Source organism: Heterodontus francisci, chromosome 7, assembly GCF_036365525.1.
Source record: "Heterodontus francisci isolate sHetFra1 chromosome 7, sHetFra1.hap1, whole genome shotgun sequence".
Taxonomy (NCBI): Eukaryota; Metazoa; Chordata; class Chondrichthyes; order Heterodontiformes; family Heterodontidae; genus Heterodontus; species Heterodontus francisci.
In genome coordinates, this window is record NC_090377.1 from 4,227,633 (window position 1) to 4,249,334 (window position 21,702).

Genomic DNA, 21,702 nt, shown 5'->3' on the forward strand with positions numbered 1-21,702 from the left:
GAAAGCTGAGCTGGGTTGTGGCCTTCTCTCCTTCCCTGGGAATTTTCTTCTCTCCTTTCAAGTTCTCTTCCTTTCTCTGCAGGCTTTTTAAAGAGATGAAAAGGCTAGGCTGAGCCTGAAGTTCTGTCCTTCAGTTTTTTTTTTAAACTCCAACCTCTTAAACAGTTCATTCCCAACTCCAAACAATTCAGAAGTGAAGCCAGAAACAGAAAGTCGACCTTTTGACCTGTCACTTCTCTAGATACATCCTCCCCAATTACCAGGGTTTCTGTTCTATTTTGAACTTGAGTCATGTGACAACCAGTAAATGTTGTTGTCAACAAATCCTTTCAGTGTACTCTTGGTGACCTCTTGAAAAAAAAACTGGTCCAACATTTCTTCAGTTTGACTATGAATTCTCAAAAAATATTTTAACAATAACAGAAGCACTTTTGTTACACCAAATAGCAACTCAGCTGGGCTCTTTCCCATTGTACTGTGTGTAGTTGCTCTATTTCTTTTGGGCCTCCTTATCTCGAGAGACAATGGATACGCGCCTGGAGGTGGTCAGTGGTTTGTGAAGCAGCGCCTGGAGTGGCTATAAAGGCCAATTCTGGAGTGACAGGCTCTTCCACAGGTGCTGCAGAGAAATTTGTTTGTTGGGGCTGTTGCACAGTTGGCTCTCCCCTTGCGCCTCTGTCTTTTTTCCTGCCAACTACTAAGTCTCTTCGACTCGCCACAATTTAGCCCTGTCTTTATGGCTGCCCGCCAGCTCTGGCGAATGCTGGCAACTGACTCCCACGACTTGTGATCAATGTCACACGATTTCATGTCGCGTTTGCAGACGTCTTTATAACGGAGACATGGACGGCCGGTGGGTCTGATACCAGTGGCGAGCTCGCTGTACAATGTGTCTTTGGGGATCCTGCCATCTTCCATGCGGCTCACATGGCCAAGCCATCTCAAGCGCCGCTGACTCAGTAGTGTGTATAAGCTGGGGATGTTGGCCGCTTCAAGGACTTCTGTGTTGGAGATATAGTCCTCTATACATGGCCACATATGACATTAACACCTCCTTCCAGTCTTTACCCTCAGCTGAGCAATCCTTATTAGTTTCTCTAAAGATTGGTTTTGTTGTTCCACTTCCCCATTTGCCTGTGGCCATTTAGGTGTTACTCTGTGACGATGAATGCCTGTGATTTGCATGTAATCTGCAGAACTCAGTGAAATGAATTGTGGCCCATTGTCTGAATACAGTGTGACTGGTAGACTGTGCCTTGCAAATATTTCATTCAATACAAACAGCATTTTCTCTGCTGTTGTAGACTTCATTACCACATAATCTTATTAAAGGCTGTAATAGTCAATCACCACTAGTATGGACTGTCCTGATGGAAGTGGACCTAAGATCAACTGCGACAACCTCCTATAGTCCAGCCAGTAACAGTGTACTGCATACTGGTTCTGGTGGATTGGGTCTAACGACAAGTTGACATCCATGACATGTTTTGACAAACTGCTCCACATCTTTCTCCATCCCTGGCCACCATACTTTGGTTTGTAAGTTTTGCTTAGCACCAACCACCCCCAAGTGACCCTCATGAACTAGCATCACCTGTCTGGGCCTAAGGTTTTGTGGCACTCTGAGAACACACTTCCCAATTGTGCACAATTCATTTCATATAACAATGTATGCTCTGAATGTGCAATTCTCCCAATTTCCAGCTTGGATTCTCTGTCTGATGTCATTCAAATCTGGATCTTTGACTTTCTTCCAATCTCTCTAGTTGTCATTGTTCTTGAATCAGGATAAAGCTCCAGCTGTGGTTATCCCCATTTTAGGTCTAATTTGGAGAACACCTTGCTTGTTGACAACTCTTGAAAGGTTTCATCCACAGTGGGAATTGGGTGATGTTCTCTCACTACCACTTCATTTACCTGTTGCATATCAACACAGAGTCTGGTGTCACCATGTGGTTTGGGCACTACCACAACAGGACTCACCCACGGTCCTTCAATTGGCTCCTTGATGTCCTGGTCAACCAGTTCCTTGATCTTTGCCTCAACTTTCCCTCTCAGACCAAAAGGTGTTCTGTGTACAGGCTGAGCTGCAGCCTTCACATTCTTATCAATGGTTACTCTCGCTTGCCGGTTGTGCAACTTCCTAATTCCTTGAAACTCTGGTCCAAACTCCTCTCGAAACTCCACATAGGAATTCACAGAATTCACTTTCAATCCAATGTGTAGCACCCCCAAGGCTTGGCCAGTTTCTCTCTTCTCAGAAGAGGCTCATCATCCTCCTCAATTACTACAAATTCTGCCTCCACATTCTGATCCCCAGCTCTCACACTCGCAGTGAAGCATCCAACAGTTTGAAGTCAGGTTTTAGATGTGTAAGATCAAGTTTTTTGACACATTTTCGAGACGTTCACTCGATTCGCTTTGCCTTCAGTTCCTCCCACAGTGCTCTGCTGATGACATACTGTCACTGCCTGAATCTACAATAATGTTCACTTCAAGACTCCCAACAATCACTGGAATTTTCTCACGATTGTTCCCATTGACAGAAAACATTGTATCCATGATTGCTATTCGTGTTCTCACTCACTGCATCATCTTCAACTTGTCTCACAGTTGTACTACTTCCATCTCTTTTTCATTTACATGGTTTGCCAGGCTTCTCACTCTGTTCAGCTTTGCTTCTGCACTTCTTGGCAAAATGGTCTCTGCCCCACATATTCTACACATCTTTCCCTTGGCAGGGCAGCAATTATCTCTTCCATGGTGCCACAAGCTGTCACATCTGAAACACTCTCTCTCAGACTTTTGCTATTTATATTTACATGTACCTGGATTCTGTTGTGTCACTCAATAAACCTCAGATGTTGTTGTACCAATGGCAAAGGTGGGACCAAATTTCATGCTATGAACTTATCCATCCACTGAACAAAGAACAAAGAAAATTACAGCACAGGAACAGGCCCTTCGGCCCTCCAAGCCTGCGCCGATCCAGATCCTCTATCTAAACATGTCGTCTATTTTCTAAGGGTCTGTATCTCTTTACTTCCTGCCCATTCATGTATCTGTCTAGATACATCTTAAAAGACCCTATCGTGCCCGCGTCTACCACCTCCGCTGGCAACGCGTTCCAGGCACCCACCACCCTCTGCGTAAAGAACTTTCCACGCATATCCACCCTAAACGTTTCCCCTTTCACTTTGAACTCGTGTCCCCTTGTAATTGAGTCCCCTACTCTGGGAAAAAGCTTCTTGCTATCCACCCTGTCTATACCTCTCATGATTTTGTACACCTCAATCAGGTCCTCCCTCAACCTCCGTCTTTTTAATGAAAATAATCCTAATCTACTCAACCTCTCTTCATAGCTAGCGCCCTCCATACCAGGCAACATCCTGGTGAACCTCCTCTGCACCCTCTCCAAAGCATCTACATCCTTTTGGTAATGTGGCGACCAGAACTGCACGCAGTATTCCAAATGTGGCCGAACCAAAGTCTTATCCAACTGTAATATGACCTGCCAACCCTTGTACTCAATACCCCGTCCGATGAAGGAAAGCATGCCGTATGCCTTCTTGACCATTCTATTGACCTGCGTTGCCACCTTCAGGGAACAATGGACCTGAACACCCAAATCTCTCTGTGCATCAATTTTCCCCAGGACTTTTCCATTTACTGTATAGTTCACTCTTGAATTGGATCTTCCAAAATGCATCACCTCGCATTTGCCCTGATTGAACTCCATCTGCCATTTCTCTGCCCAACTCTCCAATCTATCTATATTCTGCTGTATTCTCTGACAGTCCCCTTCACTATCTGCTACTCCACCAATATTAGTGTCATCTGCAAATTTGCTAATCAGACCACCTATACTTTCCTCCAAATCATTTATGTATATCACAAACAACAGCGGTCCCAGCACGGATCCCTGTGGAACACCACTGGTCACACGTCTCCATTTTGAGAAAGTCCCTTCCACTGCTACTCTCTGTCTCCTGTTGCCCAGCCAGTTCTTTATCCATCTAGCTAGTACACCCTGGACACCATGCGACTTCACTTTCTCCATCAACCTACCATGGGGAACCTTATCAAACGCCTTACTGAAGTCCATGTATATGACATCAACAGCCCTTCCCTCATCAATCAACTTTGTCACTTCCTCAAAGAATTCTATTAAGTTGGTAAGACATGACCTTCCCTGCACAAAACCATGTTGCCTATCACTGATAAGCCCATTTTCTTCCAAATGGGAATAGATCCTATCCCTCAGTAACTTCTCCAGCAGCTTCCCTACCACTGACGTCAGACTCACCAGTCTATAATTACCTGGATTATCCCTGCTACCCTTCTTAAACAAGGGGACAACATTAGCAATTCTCCAGTCCTCCAGGACCTCACCCGTGTTTAGGGATGCTGCAAAGATATCTGTTAAGGCCCCAGCTGTTTCCTCTCTCGCTTCCCTCAGTAACCTGGGATAGATCCCATCCGGACCTGGGGACTTGTCCACCTTAATGCCTTTTAGAATACCCAACACTTCCTCCCTCCTTATGCCGACTTGACCTAGAGTAATCAAACATCTGTCCCTAACCTCAACATCCGTCATGTCCCTCTCCTCGGTGAATACCGATGCAAAGTACTCGTTTCGAATCTCACCCATTTTCTCTGACTCCACGCATAACTTTCCTCCTTTGTCCTTGAGTGGACCAATCCTTTCTCTAGTTACCCTCTTGCTCCTTATATATGTATAAAAGGCTTTGGGATTTTCCTTAACCCTGTTTGCTAAAGATATTTCATGACCCCTTTTAGCCCTCTTAATTCCTCGTTTCAGATTGGTCCTACATTCCCGATATTCTTTCAAAGCTTCGTCTTTCTTCAGCCTCCTAGACCTTATGTATGCTTTCTTTTCCCTCTTAGCTAGTCTCACAATTTCACCTGTGATCCATGGTTCCCTAATCTTGCCATTTCTATCCCTCATTTTCACAGGAACATGTCTCTCCTGCACGCTAATCAACCTCTCTTTAAAAGCCTCCCACATATCAAATGTGAATTTATCTTCAAACAGCTGCTCCCAATCTACATTCCCCAGCTCCTGCCGAATTTTGGTATAGTTGGCCTTCCCCCAATTCAGCACTCTTCCTTTAGGACCACTCTCATCTTTGTCCATGAGTATTCTAAAATTTACGGAATTGTGATCACTATTCCCAAAGTAGTCCCCTACTGAAACCACCTGGCCGGGCTCATTCCCCAACACCAGGTCCAGTATGGCCCCTTCCCGAGTTGGACTATTTACATACTGCTGTAGAAAACCCTCCTGGATGCTCCTTACAAATTCTGCTCCATCTCGACCTCTAACACTAAGTGAATCCCAGTCAATGTTGGGAAAATTAAAATCTCCTATCACCACCACCCTGTTGCTCCTACATCTTTCCATAATCTGTTTACATATTTGTACCTCTGTCTCACGCTCGCTGTTGGGAGGCCTGTAGTACAGCCCCAACATTGTTACCGCACCCTTCCTATTTCTGAGTTCTGCCCATATTGCCTCACTGCTCGAGTCCTCCATAGTGCCCTCCTTCAGCACAGCTGTGATATCCTCTTTGACCAGTAATGCAACTCCTCCACCCCTTTTACCTCCCTCTCTATCCCGCCTGAAGCATCGATATCCTGGGATATTTAGTTGCCAATCATGCCCTTCCCTCAACCAAGTCTCAGTAATAGCAATAACATCTTACTCCCAGGTACTAATCCAAGCCCTAAGTTTGGGGCGGCACAGTGGCGCAGTGGTTAGCACCGCAGCCTCACAGCTCCAGCGACCCGGGTTCAATTCTGGGTACTGCCAGTGTGGAGTTTGCAAGTTCTCCCTGTGTCTGCGTGGGTTTCCTCCGGGTGCTCCGGTTTCCTCCCACATGCCAAAGACTTGCAGGTTGATAGGTTAATTGGCCATTATAAATTGCCCCTGGTATAGGTAGGTGGTAGGGAAATATAGGGACAGGTGGGGATGTGGTAGGAATATGGGATTAGTATAAATAGGTGGTTGATGGTCGGCACAGACTCGGTGGGCCGAAGGGCCTGTTTCAGTGCTGTATCTCTAAACTAAACTAAACTTCATCTGCCTTACCTACTACACTTCTTGCATTAAAACAAATGCACCTCAGACCACCACTCCCTTTGCGTTCATCATCTGCTCCCTGTCTACTCTTCCCCTTAGTCACGCTGACTTCATTATCTAGTTCCTTACAGGCTTTAGTTACTACCTCCTTACTGTCCACTGACCTCCTCATTTGGTTCCCATCCCCCTGCCACATTAGTTTAACCCTCCCCAACAGCGTTAGCAAAAGCACCCCCAAGGACATTGGTTCCAGTCCGGCCCAGGTGTAGACTATCCAATTTGTAATAGTCCCACCTCCCCCAGAACCGGTCCCAATGTCCCAAAAATCTGAACCCCCCCCTCCTGCACCATCTCTCAAGCCACCCATTCATCCTGACTATTCTTTCATTTTTACTCTGACTATCACGTGGCACTGGTAGCAATCCTGAGATTACTACCTCTGAGGTCCTACTTTTTAACTTGGCTCCGAACTCCCTAAATTCTGCTTGTAGGACCTCATCCCGTTTTTTACCTATATCATTGGTGCCTATGTGCACAATGACAACTGGCTGTTCACCCTCCCCCTTCAGAATGTTCTGCAGCCGATCTGAGACATCCCTGACCCGTGCACCTGGGAGGCAACATACCATTCGGGAGTCTCGTTTTCGACCACAGAACCGCCTATCTACTCCCCTTACAATCGAATCCCCTACGACTATAGCCCTTCCACTCTTTTTCCCGCCCTTCTGAACAGCAGAGCCAGCCATGGTGCCATGAACCTGGCTACTGCTGCCTTCCCCTGGTGAGCCATCTCCCTCAACAGTATCCAAAACGGTATACCTGTTTTGGAGGGAGATGACCGCAGGGGACACCTGCGCTGCCTTCCTGCTCTTTCTCTGCCTTTTGGTCACCCATTCCCTTTCTCCCTCAGCAATCCTAATCTGCGGTGTGACCAATTCACTAAACGTGCTATCCACGACCTCCTCAGCATCGCGGATGCTCCAAAGTGAATCCATCCGCAGCTCCAGAGCCGTCATGCGGTCTAACAAGAGCTGCAGCTGGACACACTTCCTGCACGTGAAGGAGTTAGGGACATCAGCCATGTCCCTGAGCTCCCACATTGAGCAAGAGGAGCATAACACGGGTCTGAGATCTCCTGCCATTTTTAATCTTAAGCTTAACTTAGTCTTAACTTAGTTAAATGAAAAAGGAACAAAAAGTTTTTGCCAATCACACGAAAAAAAAAATAGAAAAAGCCTTACCTTATCTACACACCAGCGAGTCCTTTTTTTTGGTTAGAGGAGGAGGGCGGGTGGGAGATACTACAGGTGTAGTGTCTCGGGTTCAGCCAGTGCCCAAATATCTAGGACTTACTTACCCAGCTGCCACCTCGCTCTCCCTGTCGCCGCTGCTTCCAATACAGCTGATATTTTCAAAGTATCACCTCGTCTTTCCAGTAGCTTCAGCCACAACTTATCAGACTTGCAATGCTGGACCACCTGACCCATCATCTGGTTATTCAGAACTGTCACAACATAATTGCATCGATGTGACGACGCCTGCCTCAAAATAGTCACAAACTGAACTACTAATTCCCTCTCTTTCTGTCTCGTTTAATGGAAAACCTACCTTTGGAATGTGGCATTTGGCATCACCACATAATGGTCCTTCAAAGCTGTCACTGTACATTCATAATCCGCCTTTTCTCCCATGTCTTGAAAGTCTCCCTCACTGAAGCAGTGACATTGGACAGCAATAAGGCCTGTCGCTGTGCTTTCTGCATCTCTGTCACCCAATCCAAAAACATATTTATTTTTTTTTTATTTAGAGATACAGCACTGAAACAGGCCCTTCGGCCCACCGAGTCTGTGCCGACCATCAACCACCCATTTATACTAATCCTACACTAATCCCATATTCCTACCACATCCCCACCTGTCCCTATATTTCCCTACCACCTACCTACACCAGTGACAATTTATAATGGCCAATTCACCTATCAACCTGCAAGTCTTTTGGCTTGTGGGAGGAAACCGGAGCACCCGGAGAAAACCCACGCAGACACAGGGAGAACTTGCAAACTCCACACAGGCAGTACCCGGAATCGAACACAGGTCCCTGGAGCTATGAGGCTGCGGTGCTAACCACTGCGCCACTGTGCCGCCCATATTGCAACTGTCAGCAAATGGTTCAAACTCCTCAAACCACGCTTTCCATTTCACACTGACGGAACTGACATCACCCATCGGATCAAATGGCACAATTCCCCAGACTGCAGACATATCAGCTCCAACAAATGCCATGACACAATCCTAAATATCTCTGTATTTTTTTCTTTATCCACATTGCCAACGTCACATTTCAAGCTGAAAGAATCACAGTTCAAGTCACAGACTTAACTTTAACAAAGATTTAACAAGCTTTTAATGGTAGCTCCTTCTTGCAGCATGTGTTTTCAGACCTTCCAACTCATCCAAGTCAGGTGACTCACCACAGTACAGAGACTTCCTTCCAATTTCTCTTCCGAATACCAAATAGTCTCTAATATTCAAGCCCACACATACAATCAACAATCATGACAGAGGAGGCTCCACAAATATCCCCAACCTCAATGATGGGGGAGCCCAGCATGTCAGTGCAAAAGATAAGGCTGAAGCATTTGCAACAATCTTCAGTCAGAAGTGTCGAATGGATGATCCATCTCAGCCTCCTCCTGAGGTTCCCAGTATCACAGATGCCAATCTTTTTTTTTTATTCATTCATGGGATGTGGGCATCGCTGGCCAGGCCAGCATTTATTGCCCATCCCTAATTGCCCTTGAGAAGGTGGTGGTGAGCTGCCATCTTGAACCATTGCAGTCCATGTGGGGTAGGTACACCCACAGTGCTGTTAGGAAGGGAGTTCCAGGATTTTGACCCAGCGACAGTGAAGGAACGGTGATATAGTTCCAAGTCAGGATGGTGTGTGGCTTGGAGGGGAACTTGCAGGCGGTGGTGTTCCTATGCATTTGCTACCCTTGTCTTTCTAGTTGGTAGAGGTCGCAGGTTTGGAAGGTGCTGTCCAAGGAGCTAATTTGTTTCACTCCACATGATATCAAGAAACAGCTGAAAGCACTGGATACTAAAAGGCTATGGGCCCTGACAATATTCCAGCAATAGTACTGAAGACCTGTGCTCCAGAACTTGCCGCGCCCGTAGCCAAGCTGTTCCAGTACAGCTATAACACTGGCATCTACCCTGCAATGTGGACAATTGCCCAGGTATGTCCTGTACACAAAAAGCAGGACAAATCCAACCCAGCCAATTACTGCACCATCAGCCTACTCTCAATCATCAGTAAAGTGATGGAAGGTGTCATCGACACTGCTATCAAGCGGCACCTGCTTAGCAATAACCTGCTCACTAACGTTCACTTTGGGTTCCGCCAGGGCCACTCGGCTCCTGACCTCATTACAGCCTTGGTTCAAACATGGACAAAAGAGTTGAACTCAAGAAGCTTTTCTTTATTCTGTCATGGGATGTGGGTGTCGCTGGCAAGGCCAGCATTTGTTAGTCATCCCTAAAGGCCCTTGACAACTGAGTGACTTGCTAGGCCATTTCAGAGGGCAGTTAAGAGTCAACCTCATTACTGTGGGTCTGGAGTCACATGTAGGCCAGACCAGGTAAGGACGGCAGATTTCCTTCCCTAAAGGACATTAGTGAACCAGATGGGTTTTTACAACAGTCAATGATAGTTTCAGGGCACCATTACTGAGACTAGTCCAGATATTTTAATAATTGATTGAATTCAAATTTCACCAGCTACCATGGTATGATTTGAACCTGTGACACAGTGCATTAGCCTAGGCCTCTAGATTACTAGTTCAGTGACATCACCAGTACGCCACCATTTCCTCAAGGTAACGCAAGCGTGGTTGCCCTTGACATCAAGGCAGCATTTGACTGAGTATGGCATCAAGGAGCCCTAGCAAAACTGAAGTCAATGGGTCTCGAGGGAAAATACTCCGCTGGTTGGAGTCTTACCTATCGCAAAGGAAGATGGTGTGGTTGTTGGAGGTCAATCATCTCAGCTCCAGGACATCACTGCAGGAGTTCCTCAGGGTAGTGTCCTCGGCCCAACCATCTTCAGCTGCTTCATCAATGACCTTCCTTCAATCATAAGGTCAGAAGTGGGGATGTTCGCTGATGATTGCACAATGTTCAGCACCATTCGCAACTGCTCAGATATTGAGGCAACCCATGTTCAGATGCAGCAAAAACTGGACAATATCCTGGCTTGGGCTGATAAATGGCAAGTCATATTTATGCCACACAAGTGCCAGGCAATGACCATCTCCAACAAGAGAGAACCATTGCCCCTTAACATTCAGTGACATTACCATTGTAAAATCTCCCACTATCAACATCCTGGAGGTTACCATTTACCTTTGAACTGGAGTAGCCATATAAATACAGTGGCTAAAAGAGCAGGTCAGAGGCTAAGAATCCTGAGGTGAGTAACTCACCTCCTGACTCCCCAAAGCCTGTCCACCATCTACAAGGCACAAGTCAGGAGTGTGATGGAATACTCTCCACTTGCCTGGATGGGTGCAGCTCCAACAGCACTCAAGAAGCTCGACACCATCTAGGACAAAGCAGCCCGCTTGATTGGCACCCCATCCACAAACATTCACTCCCTCATCCACTGACACACAGTAGCAGCAGTGTGTACCATCTACAAGATGCACTGCAGCAACACACCACGGCTCCTTAGACAACACCTTCCAAACCCGTGACCTCTACCACCTGGGACAAGGGCAGCAGATGCATGGGAACATCACCACCTGCAAGTTCCCCTCCAAGTCACACACCATCCTGACTTGGAACTATATCACCGTTCCTTCACTGTCGCTGGGTCAAAATCCTGGAATCCCCTTCCTAACATCACTGTGGGTGTACCTACCCCACATGGACTGCAGCGGTTCAAGAAGGCAGCTCACCACCACCTTCTCAAGGGCAATTAGGGATGGGCAATAAATGCTGGCCTGGCCAGTGACGCCCACATCCCATGCAAGAGTAAAACAAAATATTGTTTTTAAATGTTCTTTGAACACTTTGGTTTATTGGTTGTAAACAGATCAGACTTGGGATAAGAGAGAACAATCAGCGAATAATTAGTTCCGAAGAAGGGTCACTGACCTGAAACGTTAACTCTGCTTCTCTTTCCACAGATGCTGCCAGACCTGCTGAGTATTTCCAGCATTTCTTGTTTTTATTTCAGCTGATAATTAGTCTGTTCGCTTCCTGATTGGCTGTGGCGGGTGGGCTCTGTCAAAATGGGTGTGCCAGGTAACCAATGGTGAGAGGGGAGATGGGGCAGTGCATGTGGGAGGTGATGAGATAAAATCTCCATGAATGCATTGGACCAGAGCTGGACACCCTTCCGCTGGAACCTTTCAGTGAGACTGGTGTCTCTCAGAATACTGAACAGTGAGATTGTTAAACTGTTGTCGGCTGGTGTGAGAGGCTTCAGAAAACAAGAGATTTCTCAAACAGAACTGTTGGTGAAAGGTGGGGAGAGGGTGGAGTGGGGAGAGAGGTTGGGGGAGTGGAGTGGGAGGGGTGAGGAGGTGGGGGAGGGGTTTAGTGAGAGGAGTTGAGGGAGTGGATGGGGATGAGTGAGGAGGTGAGGAGTGGGTGGAAGTAGGGAAAGGGGAGGGGGTGGGAAGGGAATTGGAAGGGGAGGGAGAATGTTGGAGATGGGGGGAGTGAGTGAACTGGGGGAAGTTTGATCACACGCGCTCTCTGCCTGTTCACACTCTGCTGTAGTTGCTGCTTCCTATATTAACACAAGAGACTGAAGTTAGCCCTTTAGCCTGAGGCCCACAGGCTCTACATTGAAACCCTTTAACCGCAGCAGCTGACCCTTCAGTCTCAAACAAGATCTGACAAAGCTTCAAATAAAATCACAGCCCGGAGAGGTCGTTGTCCACTTTTTACCTAATGAAAAATAAACTTGCTCCCTATTCCATGACAGATTTCCGCCAAACCCCAGAGAAACAATAACCTGTATTCATTCAGTGGATTGTTTATTTATTTATTAATGTAGCAAATTATCCCAAGGCGTTTCACAGCAACAATTATCAGACAAGATTTAACACTGAGCCACATAAAGTGATATCAGGACAGGTGACCAATATCTTGGTCAAAGAGGCAGGTTTTAAGGAGCAAGTTAAAGGAGGAGAGAGAGGCAGAGAGGTTTAAGCAGGGAATTCCAGAGCTTAGAGCCCAGGCAGATGAAAGTACGGAGTTTGAATTTGGAGGAGGGCAGAGACCTCAGAGGGCTGTGGTGCTGGAGAACATTCCAGAGATAGGGAGTTTGGAGGGGGGTGGTGGGTGAGGCGAGGCGATGGAGACATTTAGAAACAAGAATGTGGTACTATCAGCTGTGACAGTGTGAGCTGTGACAGTGTGAGTTGTGACAGTGTGAGATGTGACAGTGTGAGCTGTGACAGTGTGAGTTGTGACAGTGTGAGATGTAACAGTGTGAGATGTAACAGTGTGAGCTGTGACAGTGTGAGTTGTGACAGTGTGAGATGTAACAGTGTGAGATGTAACAGTGTGAGCTGTGACAGTGTGAGTTGTGACAGTGTGAGATGTAACAGTGTGAGCTGTGACAGTGTGAGTTGTGACAGTGTGAGTTGTGACAGTGTGAGTTGTGACAGTGTGAGATGTAACAGTGTGAGCTGTGACAGTGTCAGTTGTGACAGTGTGAGATGTAACAGTGTGAGATGTAACAGTGTGAGCTGTGACAGTGTGAGTTGTGACAGTGTGAGATGTAACAGTGTGAGCTGTGATAGTGTGAGCTGTGACAGTGTGAGATGTAACAGTGTGAGCTGTGACAGTGTGAAATGTGACAGTGTGAGATGTAACAGTGTGAGCTGTGACAGTGTGAGTTGTGACAGTGTGAGTTGTGACAGTGTGAGCTGTGACAGTGTGAGTCGTGACAGTGTGAGATGTAACAGTGTGAGCTGTGATAGTGTGAGTTGTGACAGTGTGAGCTGTGACAGTGTGAGCTGTAACAGTGTGAGCTGTGACAGCGTGAGTTGTGACAGTGTGAGCTGTAACAGTGTGAGCTGTGATAGTGTGAGTTGTGACAGTGTGAGTTGTGACAGTGTGAGCTGTAACAGTGTGAGCTGTGACAGTGTGAGTTGTGACAGTGTGAGTTGTGACAGTGTGAGCTGTGACAGTGTGAGATGTAACAGTGTGAGCTGTGACAGTGTGAGTTGTGACAGTGTGAGATGTAACAGTGTGAGCTGTGACAGTGTGAGTTGTGACAGTGTGAGATGTAACAGTGTGAGCTGTGACAGTGTGAGTTGTGACAGTGTGAGATGTGACAGTGTGAGCTGTAACAGTGTGAGTTGTGACAGTGTGAGTTGTGACAGTGTGAGCTGTAACAATGTGAGTTGTGACGGTGTGAGTTGTGACAGTGTGAGCTGTGACAGTGTGAGTTGTGACAGTATGAGCTGTAACAGTGTGAGCTGTGATAGTGTGAGCTGTGACAGTATGAGCTGTGATAGTGTGAGTTGTAACAGTATGAGTTGTGACAGTGTGAGTTGTGACAGTGTGAGCTGTGACAGTGTGAGCTGTGACTGTGTGAGTTGTGACAGTGTGAGCTGTGACAGTGTGAGCTGTGACTGTGTGAGTTGTGACAGTGTGAGCTGTGACAGTGTGAGTTGTGACAGTGTGAGCTGTGATAGTGTGAGTTGTGACAATGTGAGTTGTGACAGTATGAGCTGTAACAGTGTGAGTTGTGACAGTATGAGCTGTGACAGTGTGAGTTGTGACAGTATGAGCTGTGACAGTGTGAGTTGTGACAGTGTGAGCTGTAACAGTGTGAGCTGTGATAGTGTGAGTTGTGACAGTGTGAGCTGTAACAGTGTGAGCTGTGATAGTGTGAGTTGTGACAATGTGAGTTGTGACTGTGTGAGCTGTGACAGTGTGAGTTGTGATAGTGTGAGTTGTGACAATGTGAGCTGTGACAGTGTGAGCTGTAACAGTGTGAGCTGTGATAGTGTGAGTTGTGACAATGTGAGCTGTGACAGTGTGAGCTGTAACAGTGTGAGTTGTGACAGTATGAGCTGTAACAGTGTGAGTTGTGACAGTGTGAGCTGTGATAGTGTGAGCTGTAACAGTGTGAGTTGTGACAGTGTGAGCTGTGACAGTGTGAGCTGTGATAGTGTGAGTTGTGACAGTGTGAGTTGTGACAGTGTGAGCTGTGACAGTGTGAGTTGTGACAGTATGAGCTGTAACAGTGTGAGTTGTGATAGTGTGAGCTGTGACAGTGTGAGCTGTAACAGTGTGAGCTGTGATAGTGTGAGCTGTGACAGTGTGAGCTGTGACAGTGTGAGCTGTAACAGTGTGAGTTGTGATAGTGTGAGCTGTGACAGTGTGAGCTGTGACAGTGTGAGCTGTAACAGTGTGAGCTGTGATAGTGTGAGTTGTGACAGTGTGAGCTGTAACAGTGTGAGCTGTGATAGTGTGAGTTGTGACAATGTGAGTTGTGACAGTGTGAGCTGTGACAGTGTGAGCTGTGACAGTGTGAGCTGTGACAGTGTGAGTTGTGACAGTGTGAGCTGTAACAGTGTGAGTTGTGACAGTGTGAGCTGTGACAGTGTGAGCTGTGACAGTGTGAGGTGTGATAGTTTGAGTTGTGACAGTGTGAGCTGTGACAGTGTGAATTGTGACAGTGTGAGCTGTGATAGTGTGAGTTGTGACAGTGTGAGTTGTGACAGTGTGAGCTGTGACAGTGTGAGTCGTGACAGTGTGAGATGTAACAGCGTGAGCTGTGATAGTGTGAGCTGTGACAGTGTGAGCTGTGACAGTGTGAGTCGTGACGGTGTGAGATGTAACAGTTTGAGCTGTGATACTGTGAGTTGTGACAGTGTGAGCTGTGATAGTGTGAGTTGTGACAGTGTGAGCTGTGACAGTGTGAGCTGTAACAGTGTGAGCTGTGACAGTGTGAGCTGTAACAGTGTGAGATGTAACAGTGTGAGGTGTGATAGTGTGAGCTGTGACATTGTGAGTTGTGACAGTGTGAGTTGTGACGGTGTGAGCTGTGATAGTGTGAGCTGTGACAGTGTGAGCTGTGACAGTGTGAGCTGTAACAGTGTGAGCTGTGACAGTGTGAGCTGTGACAGTGTGAGCTGTAACAGTGTGAGCTGTGATAGTGTGAGTTGTTACAATGTGAGCTGTAACAGTGTGAGCTGTGATAGTGTGAGTTGTGACAGTGTGAGCTGTGACAGTATGAGCTGTAACAGTGTGAGTTGTGACAGTGTGAGTTGTGACAGTGTGAGCTGTGACAGTATGAGCTGTAACAGTGTGAGTTGTGACAGTGTGAGCTGTGACAGTATGAGCTGTAACAGTGCGAGTTGTGACAGTGTGAGCTGTGATAGTCTGAGTTGTGACAGTGTGAGCTGTGATAGTGTGAGCTGTGACAGTGTGAGTTGTGACAGTGTGAGCTGTGACAGTGTGAGCTGTGACTGTGTGAGTTGTGACAGTGTGAGCTGTGACAGTGTGAGCTGTGACTGTGTGAGTTGTGACAGTGTGAGCTGTGACAGTGTGAGTTGTGACAGTGTGAGCTGTGATAGTGTGAGTTGTGACAATGTGAGTTGTGACAGTATGAGCTGTAACAGTGTGAGTTGTGACAGTATGAGCTGTGACAGTGTGAGTTGTGACAGTATGAGCTGTGACAGTGTGAGTTGTGACAGTGTGAGCTGTAACAGTGTGAGCTGTGATAGTGTGAGTTGTGACAGTGTGAGCTGTAACAGTGTGAGCTGTGATAGTGTGAGTTGTGACAATGTGAGTTGTGACTGTGTGAGCTGTGACAGTGTGAGTTGTGATAGTGTGAGTTGTGACAATGTGAGCTGTGACAGTGTGAGCTGTAACAGTGTGAGCTGTGATAGTGTGAGTTGTGACAATGTGAGCTGTGACAGTGTGAGCTGTAACAGTGTGAGTTGTGACAGTATGAGCTGTAACAGTGTGAGTTGTGACAGTGTGAGCTGTGATAGTGTGAGCTGTAACAGTGTGAGTTGTGACAGTGTGAGCTGTGACAGTGTGAGCTGTGATAGTGTGAGTTGTGACAGTGTGAGTTGTGACAGTGTGAGCTGTGACAGTGTGAGTTGTGACAGTATGAGCTGTAACAGTGTGAGTTGTGATAGTGTGAGCTGTGACAGTGTGAGCTGTAACAGTGTGAGCTGTGATAGTGTGAGCTGTGACAGTGTGAGCTGTGACAGTGTGAGCTGTAACAGTGTGAGTTGTGATAGTGTGAGCTGTGACAGTGTGAGCTGTGACAGTGTGAGCTGTAACAGTGTGAGCTGTGATAGTGTGAGTTGTGACAGTGTGAGCTGTAACAGTGTGAGCTGTGATAGTGTGAGTTGTGACAATGTGAGTTGTGACAGTGTGAGCTGTGACAGTGTGAGCTGTGACAGTGTGAGCTGTGACAGTGTGAGCTGTGACGGTGTGAGTTGTGACAGTGTGAGCTGTAACAGTGTGAGTTGTGACAGTGTGAGCTGTGACAGTGTGAGCTGTGACAGTGTGAGGTGTGATAGTTTGAGTTGTGACAGTGTGAGCTGTGACAGTGTGAATTGTGACAGTGTGAGCTGTGATAGTGTGAGTTGTGACAGTGTGAGTTGTGACAGTGTGAGCTGTGACAGTGTGAGTCGTGACAGTGTGAGATGTAACAGCGTGAGCTGTGATAGTGTGAGCTGTGACAGTGTGAGCTGTGACAGTGTGAGTCGTGACGGTGTGAGATGTAACAGTTTGAGCTGTGATACTGTGAGTTGTGACAGTGTGAGCTGTGATAGTGTGAGTTGTGACAGTGTGAGCTGTGACAGTGTGAGCTGTAACAGTGTGAGCTGTGACAGTGTGAGCTGTAACAGTGTGAGATGTAACAGTGTGAGGTGTGATAGTGTGAGCTGTGACATTGTGAGTTGTGACAGTGTGAGTTGTGACGGTGTGAGCTGTGATAGTGTGAGCTGTGACAGTGTGAGCTGTGACAGTGTGAGCTGTAACAGTGTGAGCTGTGACAGTGTGAGCTGTGACAGTGTGAGCTGTAACAGTGTGAGCTGTGATAGTGTGAGTTGTTACAATGTGAGCTGTAACAGTGTGAGCTGTGATAGTGTGAGTTGTGACAGTGTGAGCTGTGACAGTATGAGCTGTAACAGTGTGAGTTGTGACAGTGTGAGTTGTGACAGTGTGAGCTGTGACAGTATGAGCTGTAACAGTGTGAGTTGTGACAGTGTGAGCTGTGACAGTATGAGCTGTAACAGTGTGAGTTGTGACAGTGTGAGCTGTGATAGTCTGAGTTGTGACAGTGTGAGCTGTGATAGTGTGAGCTGTGACAGTGTGAGCTGTGACAGTGTGAGGTGTGATAGTTTGAGTTGTGACAGTGTGAGCTGTGACAGTGTGAATTGTGACAGTGTGAGCTGTGATAGTGTGAGCTATGACAGTGTGAGGTGTGATAGTTTGAGTTGTGACAGTGTGAGCTGTGACAGTGTGAGCTGTGATAGTGTGAGCTGTGACAGTGTGAGCTGTGACAGTGTGAGGTGTGATAGTTTGAGTTGTGACAGTGTGAGTTGTGACAGTGTGAGCTGTGACAGTGTGAGCTGTGACAGTGTGAGGTGTGATAGTTTGAGTTGTGACAGTGTGAGCTGTGACAGTGTGAATTGTGACAGTGTGAGCTGTGATAGTGTGAGTTGTGACAGTGTGAGTTGTGACAGTGTGAGCTGTGACAGTGTGAGTCGTGACAGTGTGAGATGTAACAGTGTGAGCTGTGATAGTGTGAGCTGTGACAGTGTGAGCTGTGACAGTGTGAGTCGTGACGGTGTGAGATGTAACAGTTTGAGCTGTGATACTGTGAGTTGTGACAGTGTGAGCTGTGATACTGTGAGTTGTGACAGTGTGAGCTGTGACAGTGTGAGCTGTAACAGTGTGAGCTGTGACAGTGTGAGCTGTAGCAGTGTGAGATGTAACAGTGTGAGGTGTGATAGTGTGAGCTGTGACATTGTGAGTTGTGACAGTGTGAGCTGTGACAGTGTGAGCTGTGACAGTGTGAGCTGTAACAGTGTGAGCTGTGACAGTGTGAGCTGTAACAGTGTGAGATGTAACAGTGTGAGGTGTGATAGTGTGAGCTGTGACATTGTGAGTTGTGACAGTGTGAGTTGTGACAGTGTGAGTTGTGACAGTGTGAGCTGTGACATTGTGAGTTGTGACAGTGTGAGTTGTGACGGTGTGAGCTGTGATAGTGTGAGCTGTGACAGTGTGAGCTGTGACAGTGTGAGCTGTAACAGTGTGAGCTGTGACAGTGTGAGCTGTAACAGTGTGAGATGTAACAGTGTGAGGTGTGATAGTGTGAGCTGTGACAGTGTGAGCTGTAACAGTGTGAGCTGTGACAGTGTGAGCTGTAACAGTGTGAGATGTAACAGTGTGAGGTGTGATAGTGTGAGCTGTGACATTGTGAGTTGTGACAGTGTGAGTTGTGACAGTGTGAGTTGTGACAGTGTGAGCTGTGACATTGTGAGTTGTGACAGTGTGAGTTGTGACGGTGTGAGCTGTGACAGTGTGAGCTGTGACAGTGTGAGCTGTGACAGTGTGAGCTGTAACAGTGTGAGTTGTGACAGTGTGAGTTGTGACAGTGTGAGCTGTGACAGTATGAGCTGTAACAGTGTGAGTTGTGACAGTGTGAGCTGTGACAGTATGAGCTGTAACAGTGTGAGTTGTGACAGTGTGAGCTGTGACAGTATGAGCTGTGACATTGTGAGTTGTGACAGTGTGAGTTGTGACAGTGTGAGTTGTGACAGTGTGAGCTGTGACATTGTGAGTTGTGACAGTGTGAGTTGTGACGGTGTGAGCTGTGATAGTGTGAGCTGTGACAGTGTGAGCTGTGACAGTGTGAGCTGTAACAGTGTGAGCTGTGACAGTGTGAGCTGTAACAGTGTGAGATGTAACAGTGTGAGGTGTGATAGTGTGAGCTGTGACAGTGTGAGCTGTAACAGTGTGAGCTGTGACAGTGTGAGCTGTAACAGTGTGAGATGTAACAGTGTGAGGTGTGATAGTGTGAGCTGTGACATTGTGAGTTGTGACAGTGTGAGTTGTGACAGTGTGAGTTGTGACAGTGTGAGCTGTGACATTGTGAGTTGTGACAGTGTGAGTTGTGACGGTGTGAGCTGTGACAGTGTGAGCTGTGACAGTGTGAGCTGTGACAGTGTGAGCTGTAACAGTGTGAGTTGTGACAGTGTGAGTTGTGACAGTGTGAGCTGTGACAGTATGAGCTGTAACAGTGTGAGTTGTGACAGTGTGAGCTGTGACAGTATGAGCTGTAACAGTGTGAGTTGTGACAGTGTGAGCTGTGACAGTATGAGCTGTAACTGTGTGAGTTGTGACAGTGTGAGTTGTGACAGTGTGAGCTGTGACAGTATGAGCTGTAACAGTGTGAGTTGTGACAGTGTGAGTTGTGACAGTGTGAGTTGTGACAGTGTGAGCTGTGATAGTCTGAGTTTAGTTTAGAGATACAGCACTTAAACAGGCCCTTCGGCCCACCGAGTCTGTGCCGACCATCAACCACCCATTTATACTAATCCTACACTAATCCCATATTCCTATCACATCCCCACCTATCCCTATATATTTCCCTACCACCTATCTATACTAGGGGCAATTTATGATGGCCAATTAACATATCAACCTGCAAGTCTTTGGCATGTGGGAGGAAACCGGAGCACCGGGAGGAAACCCACGCAGACACAGGGAGAACTTGCAAACTCCGCACAGGCAGTACCCAGAATCGAACCTGGGTCCCTGGAGCTGTGAGGCTGCGGTGCTAACCACCCACCAGTGTGTGCCTGTGTTACTGGGTATCAGTGTATGTCTTTGTTACTTGGTGTCAGTGTATGTCAAAATACTTGGTGTAAGTGTATGTCTTTGTTACTTGGTGTAATTGTCTGTCTTTGTTACTTGGTGTCAGTGTATTTTAGAATTAGAATTAGAATATTACAGCGCAGTACAGGCCCTTCGGCCCTCGATGTTGCGCCGATCATCTGACCTACACTATTCCATTTACATCTATATGTCTATCCAATGACCACTTAAATGCCCTTAAAGTTGGCGAGTCTACTACTGTTGCAGGCAGAGCGTTCCATGCCCCTACTACTCTCTGCGTAAAGAGAGTGTGAGCTGTGACAGTGTGAATTGTGACAGTGTGAGTTGTGACAGTGTGAGCTGTGACAGTGTGAGCTGTAACAGTGTGAGCTGTGACAGTGTAAGCTGTGATTTTTTATTTATTTTGCATTCACGGGATGTGGGCGTCACTGGCTGGCATTTCTTGACCATCCCTAATTGCCCTTGAGAAGGTGCAGTCCGTGGGGTGTAGGTACACCAACAGTGCTGTGAGGAACGGAGTTCCAGGATATTGACCCAATGACAGTGAAGGAACGGCGATAGATTTCCATGTCAGGATGGTGTGGAGGGAAACTTGCAGTTGGTGGTGTTCCCACGCATCTGCTGCTTTGTTGATCTTGGACCAATTGTAGATGGTACACACTGTCTGCCACTGTGCATCGGTGGTGGAGGGAGTGAATGTTTGTAGATGGTGTGCCAATCAAGCGGGCTGCTTTGTCCTGGATGGTGTCGAGCTTCTTGAGTGTTGTTGGAGCTGCATCCATCCAGGTAAGTGGAGAGTATTCCATCACACTCCTGACTTGTGCCTTGTAGATGGTGGACAGGCTTTGGGGAGTCAGGAGGTGAGTTACTCGCCGGAGGATTCTTAGCCTCTGACCTGCTCTTGTAGCCACAGTATTTATATGGCTACTCCAGTTCAGTTTCTGGTCAATGGTACCCCCAGAATGTTGATAGTGGGGGATTCAGCGATGGTAATGCCATTGAATGTCAAGGGGAGATGGTTAGATTCTCTCTTGTTGGAGATGGTCATTGCCTGGCACTTGTGTGGCGCGAATGTTACTTGCCATTTATCAGCCCAAGCCTGAATGTTGTTCAGGTCTTGCTGCATCTGGACATGGACTGCTTCAGTATCTGAGGAGTCACGAATGGTGCTGAACATTGTGCAATCATCAGCGAACATCCGCACTTCTGACCTTATGATTGAAGGAAGGTCATTGATGAAGCAGCTGAAGATGGTTGAGCCTAGGACACTACCCTGAGGAGCTCCTGCAGTGATGTCCTGGAGCTGAGATGATTGACCTCCAACAACCACAACCATCCACCTTTGCGCTAGGTATGACAGCAACCAGCGGAGTTTTCCCCCAATTCCCATTGACCTCAGTTTTGCTAGGGCTCCCTGATGTCATACTCAGTCAAATGCTGTCTTGATGTCAAGGGCAGTCACTCTCACCTCACCTCAGGAGTTCAGCTCTTTTGTGCATGTTTCGACCAAGGTTGTAATAAGTTCAGGAGCTGAGTGGCCCTGGTGGAACCAAAACTGAACTTCAGTGAACAAGTTATTGCTGAGTATCCCCAGTATCGAGATGCCAGTCCTGGCTAGTCAGTTATGCTGGGTGGGCCACAAGACTCCCAAAACAAGCTTTCTACTCTGTGCTTCATCACAGCAAGAGATTACCAGGAGAGCCG

General features: G+C 47.1%; 1 protein-coding gene across 1 annotated transcript; it reads right to left on the minus strand.

The window, feature by feature from the left end:
• Window positions 1-1,806: 1,806 nt before the first annotated feature.
• Window positions 1,807-21,422, minus strand: LOC137371802 (mucin-22-like). Its single transcript, XM_068034683.1, has 5 exons — window positions 21,332-21,422; window positions 17,976-18,311; window positions 16,594-17,276; window positions 14,689-15,516; window positions 1,807-2,253 (listed from the first exon to the last, which is right to left on the minus strand). The coding sequence occupies exons 1-5, from the start codon at window positions 21,420-21,422 to the stop codon at window positions 1,807-1,809; spliced, it is 2,385 nt and encodes a 794-aa protein (XP_067890784.1).
• Between the last annotated feature and the right edge of the window lie 280 nt (window positions 21,423-21,702).

Excerpts from the sequence above, each read along its gene's own strand:
- LOC137371802 (XM_068034683.1), bottom strand. The coding sequence starts at position 21,422 with ATGACATCAGGGAGCCCTAGCAAAACTGAGGTCAATGGGAATTGGGGG. Across the intron at positions 17,277-17,975 it reads TCACACTGTCACAACTCACA|CTCATACTGTCACAGCTCAC; the intron begins GTATCACAGCTC and ends ACACTGTTACAG. Across the intron at positions 2,254-14,688 it reads ACACTGTTACAGCTCACACT|AGAGAAACTGGCCAAGCCTT; the intron begins GTCACAACTCAC and ends TCTTCTGAGAAG.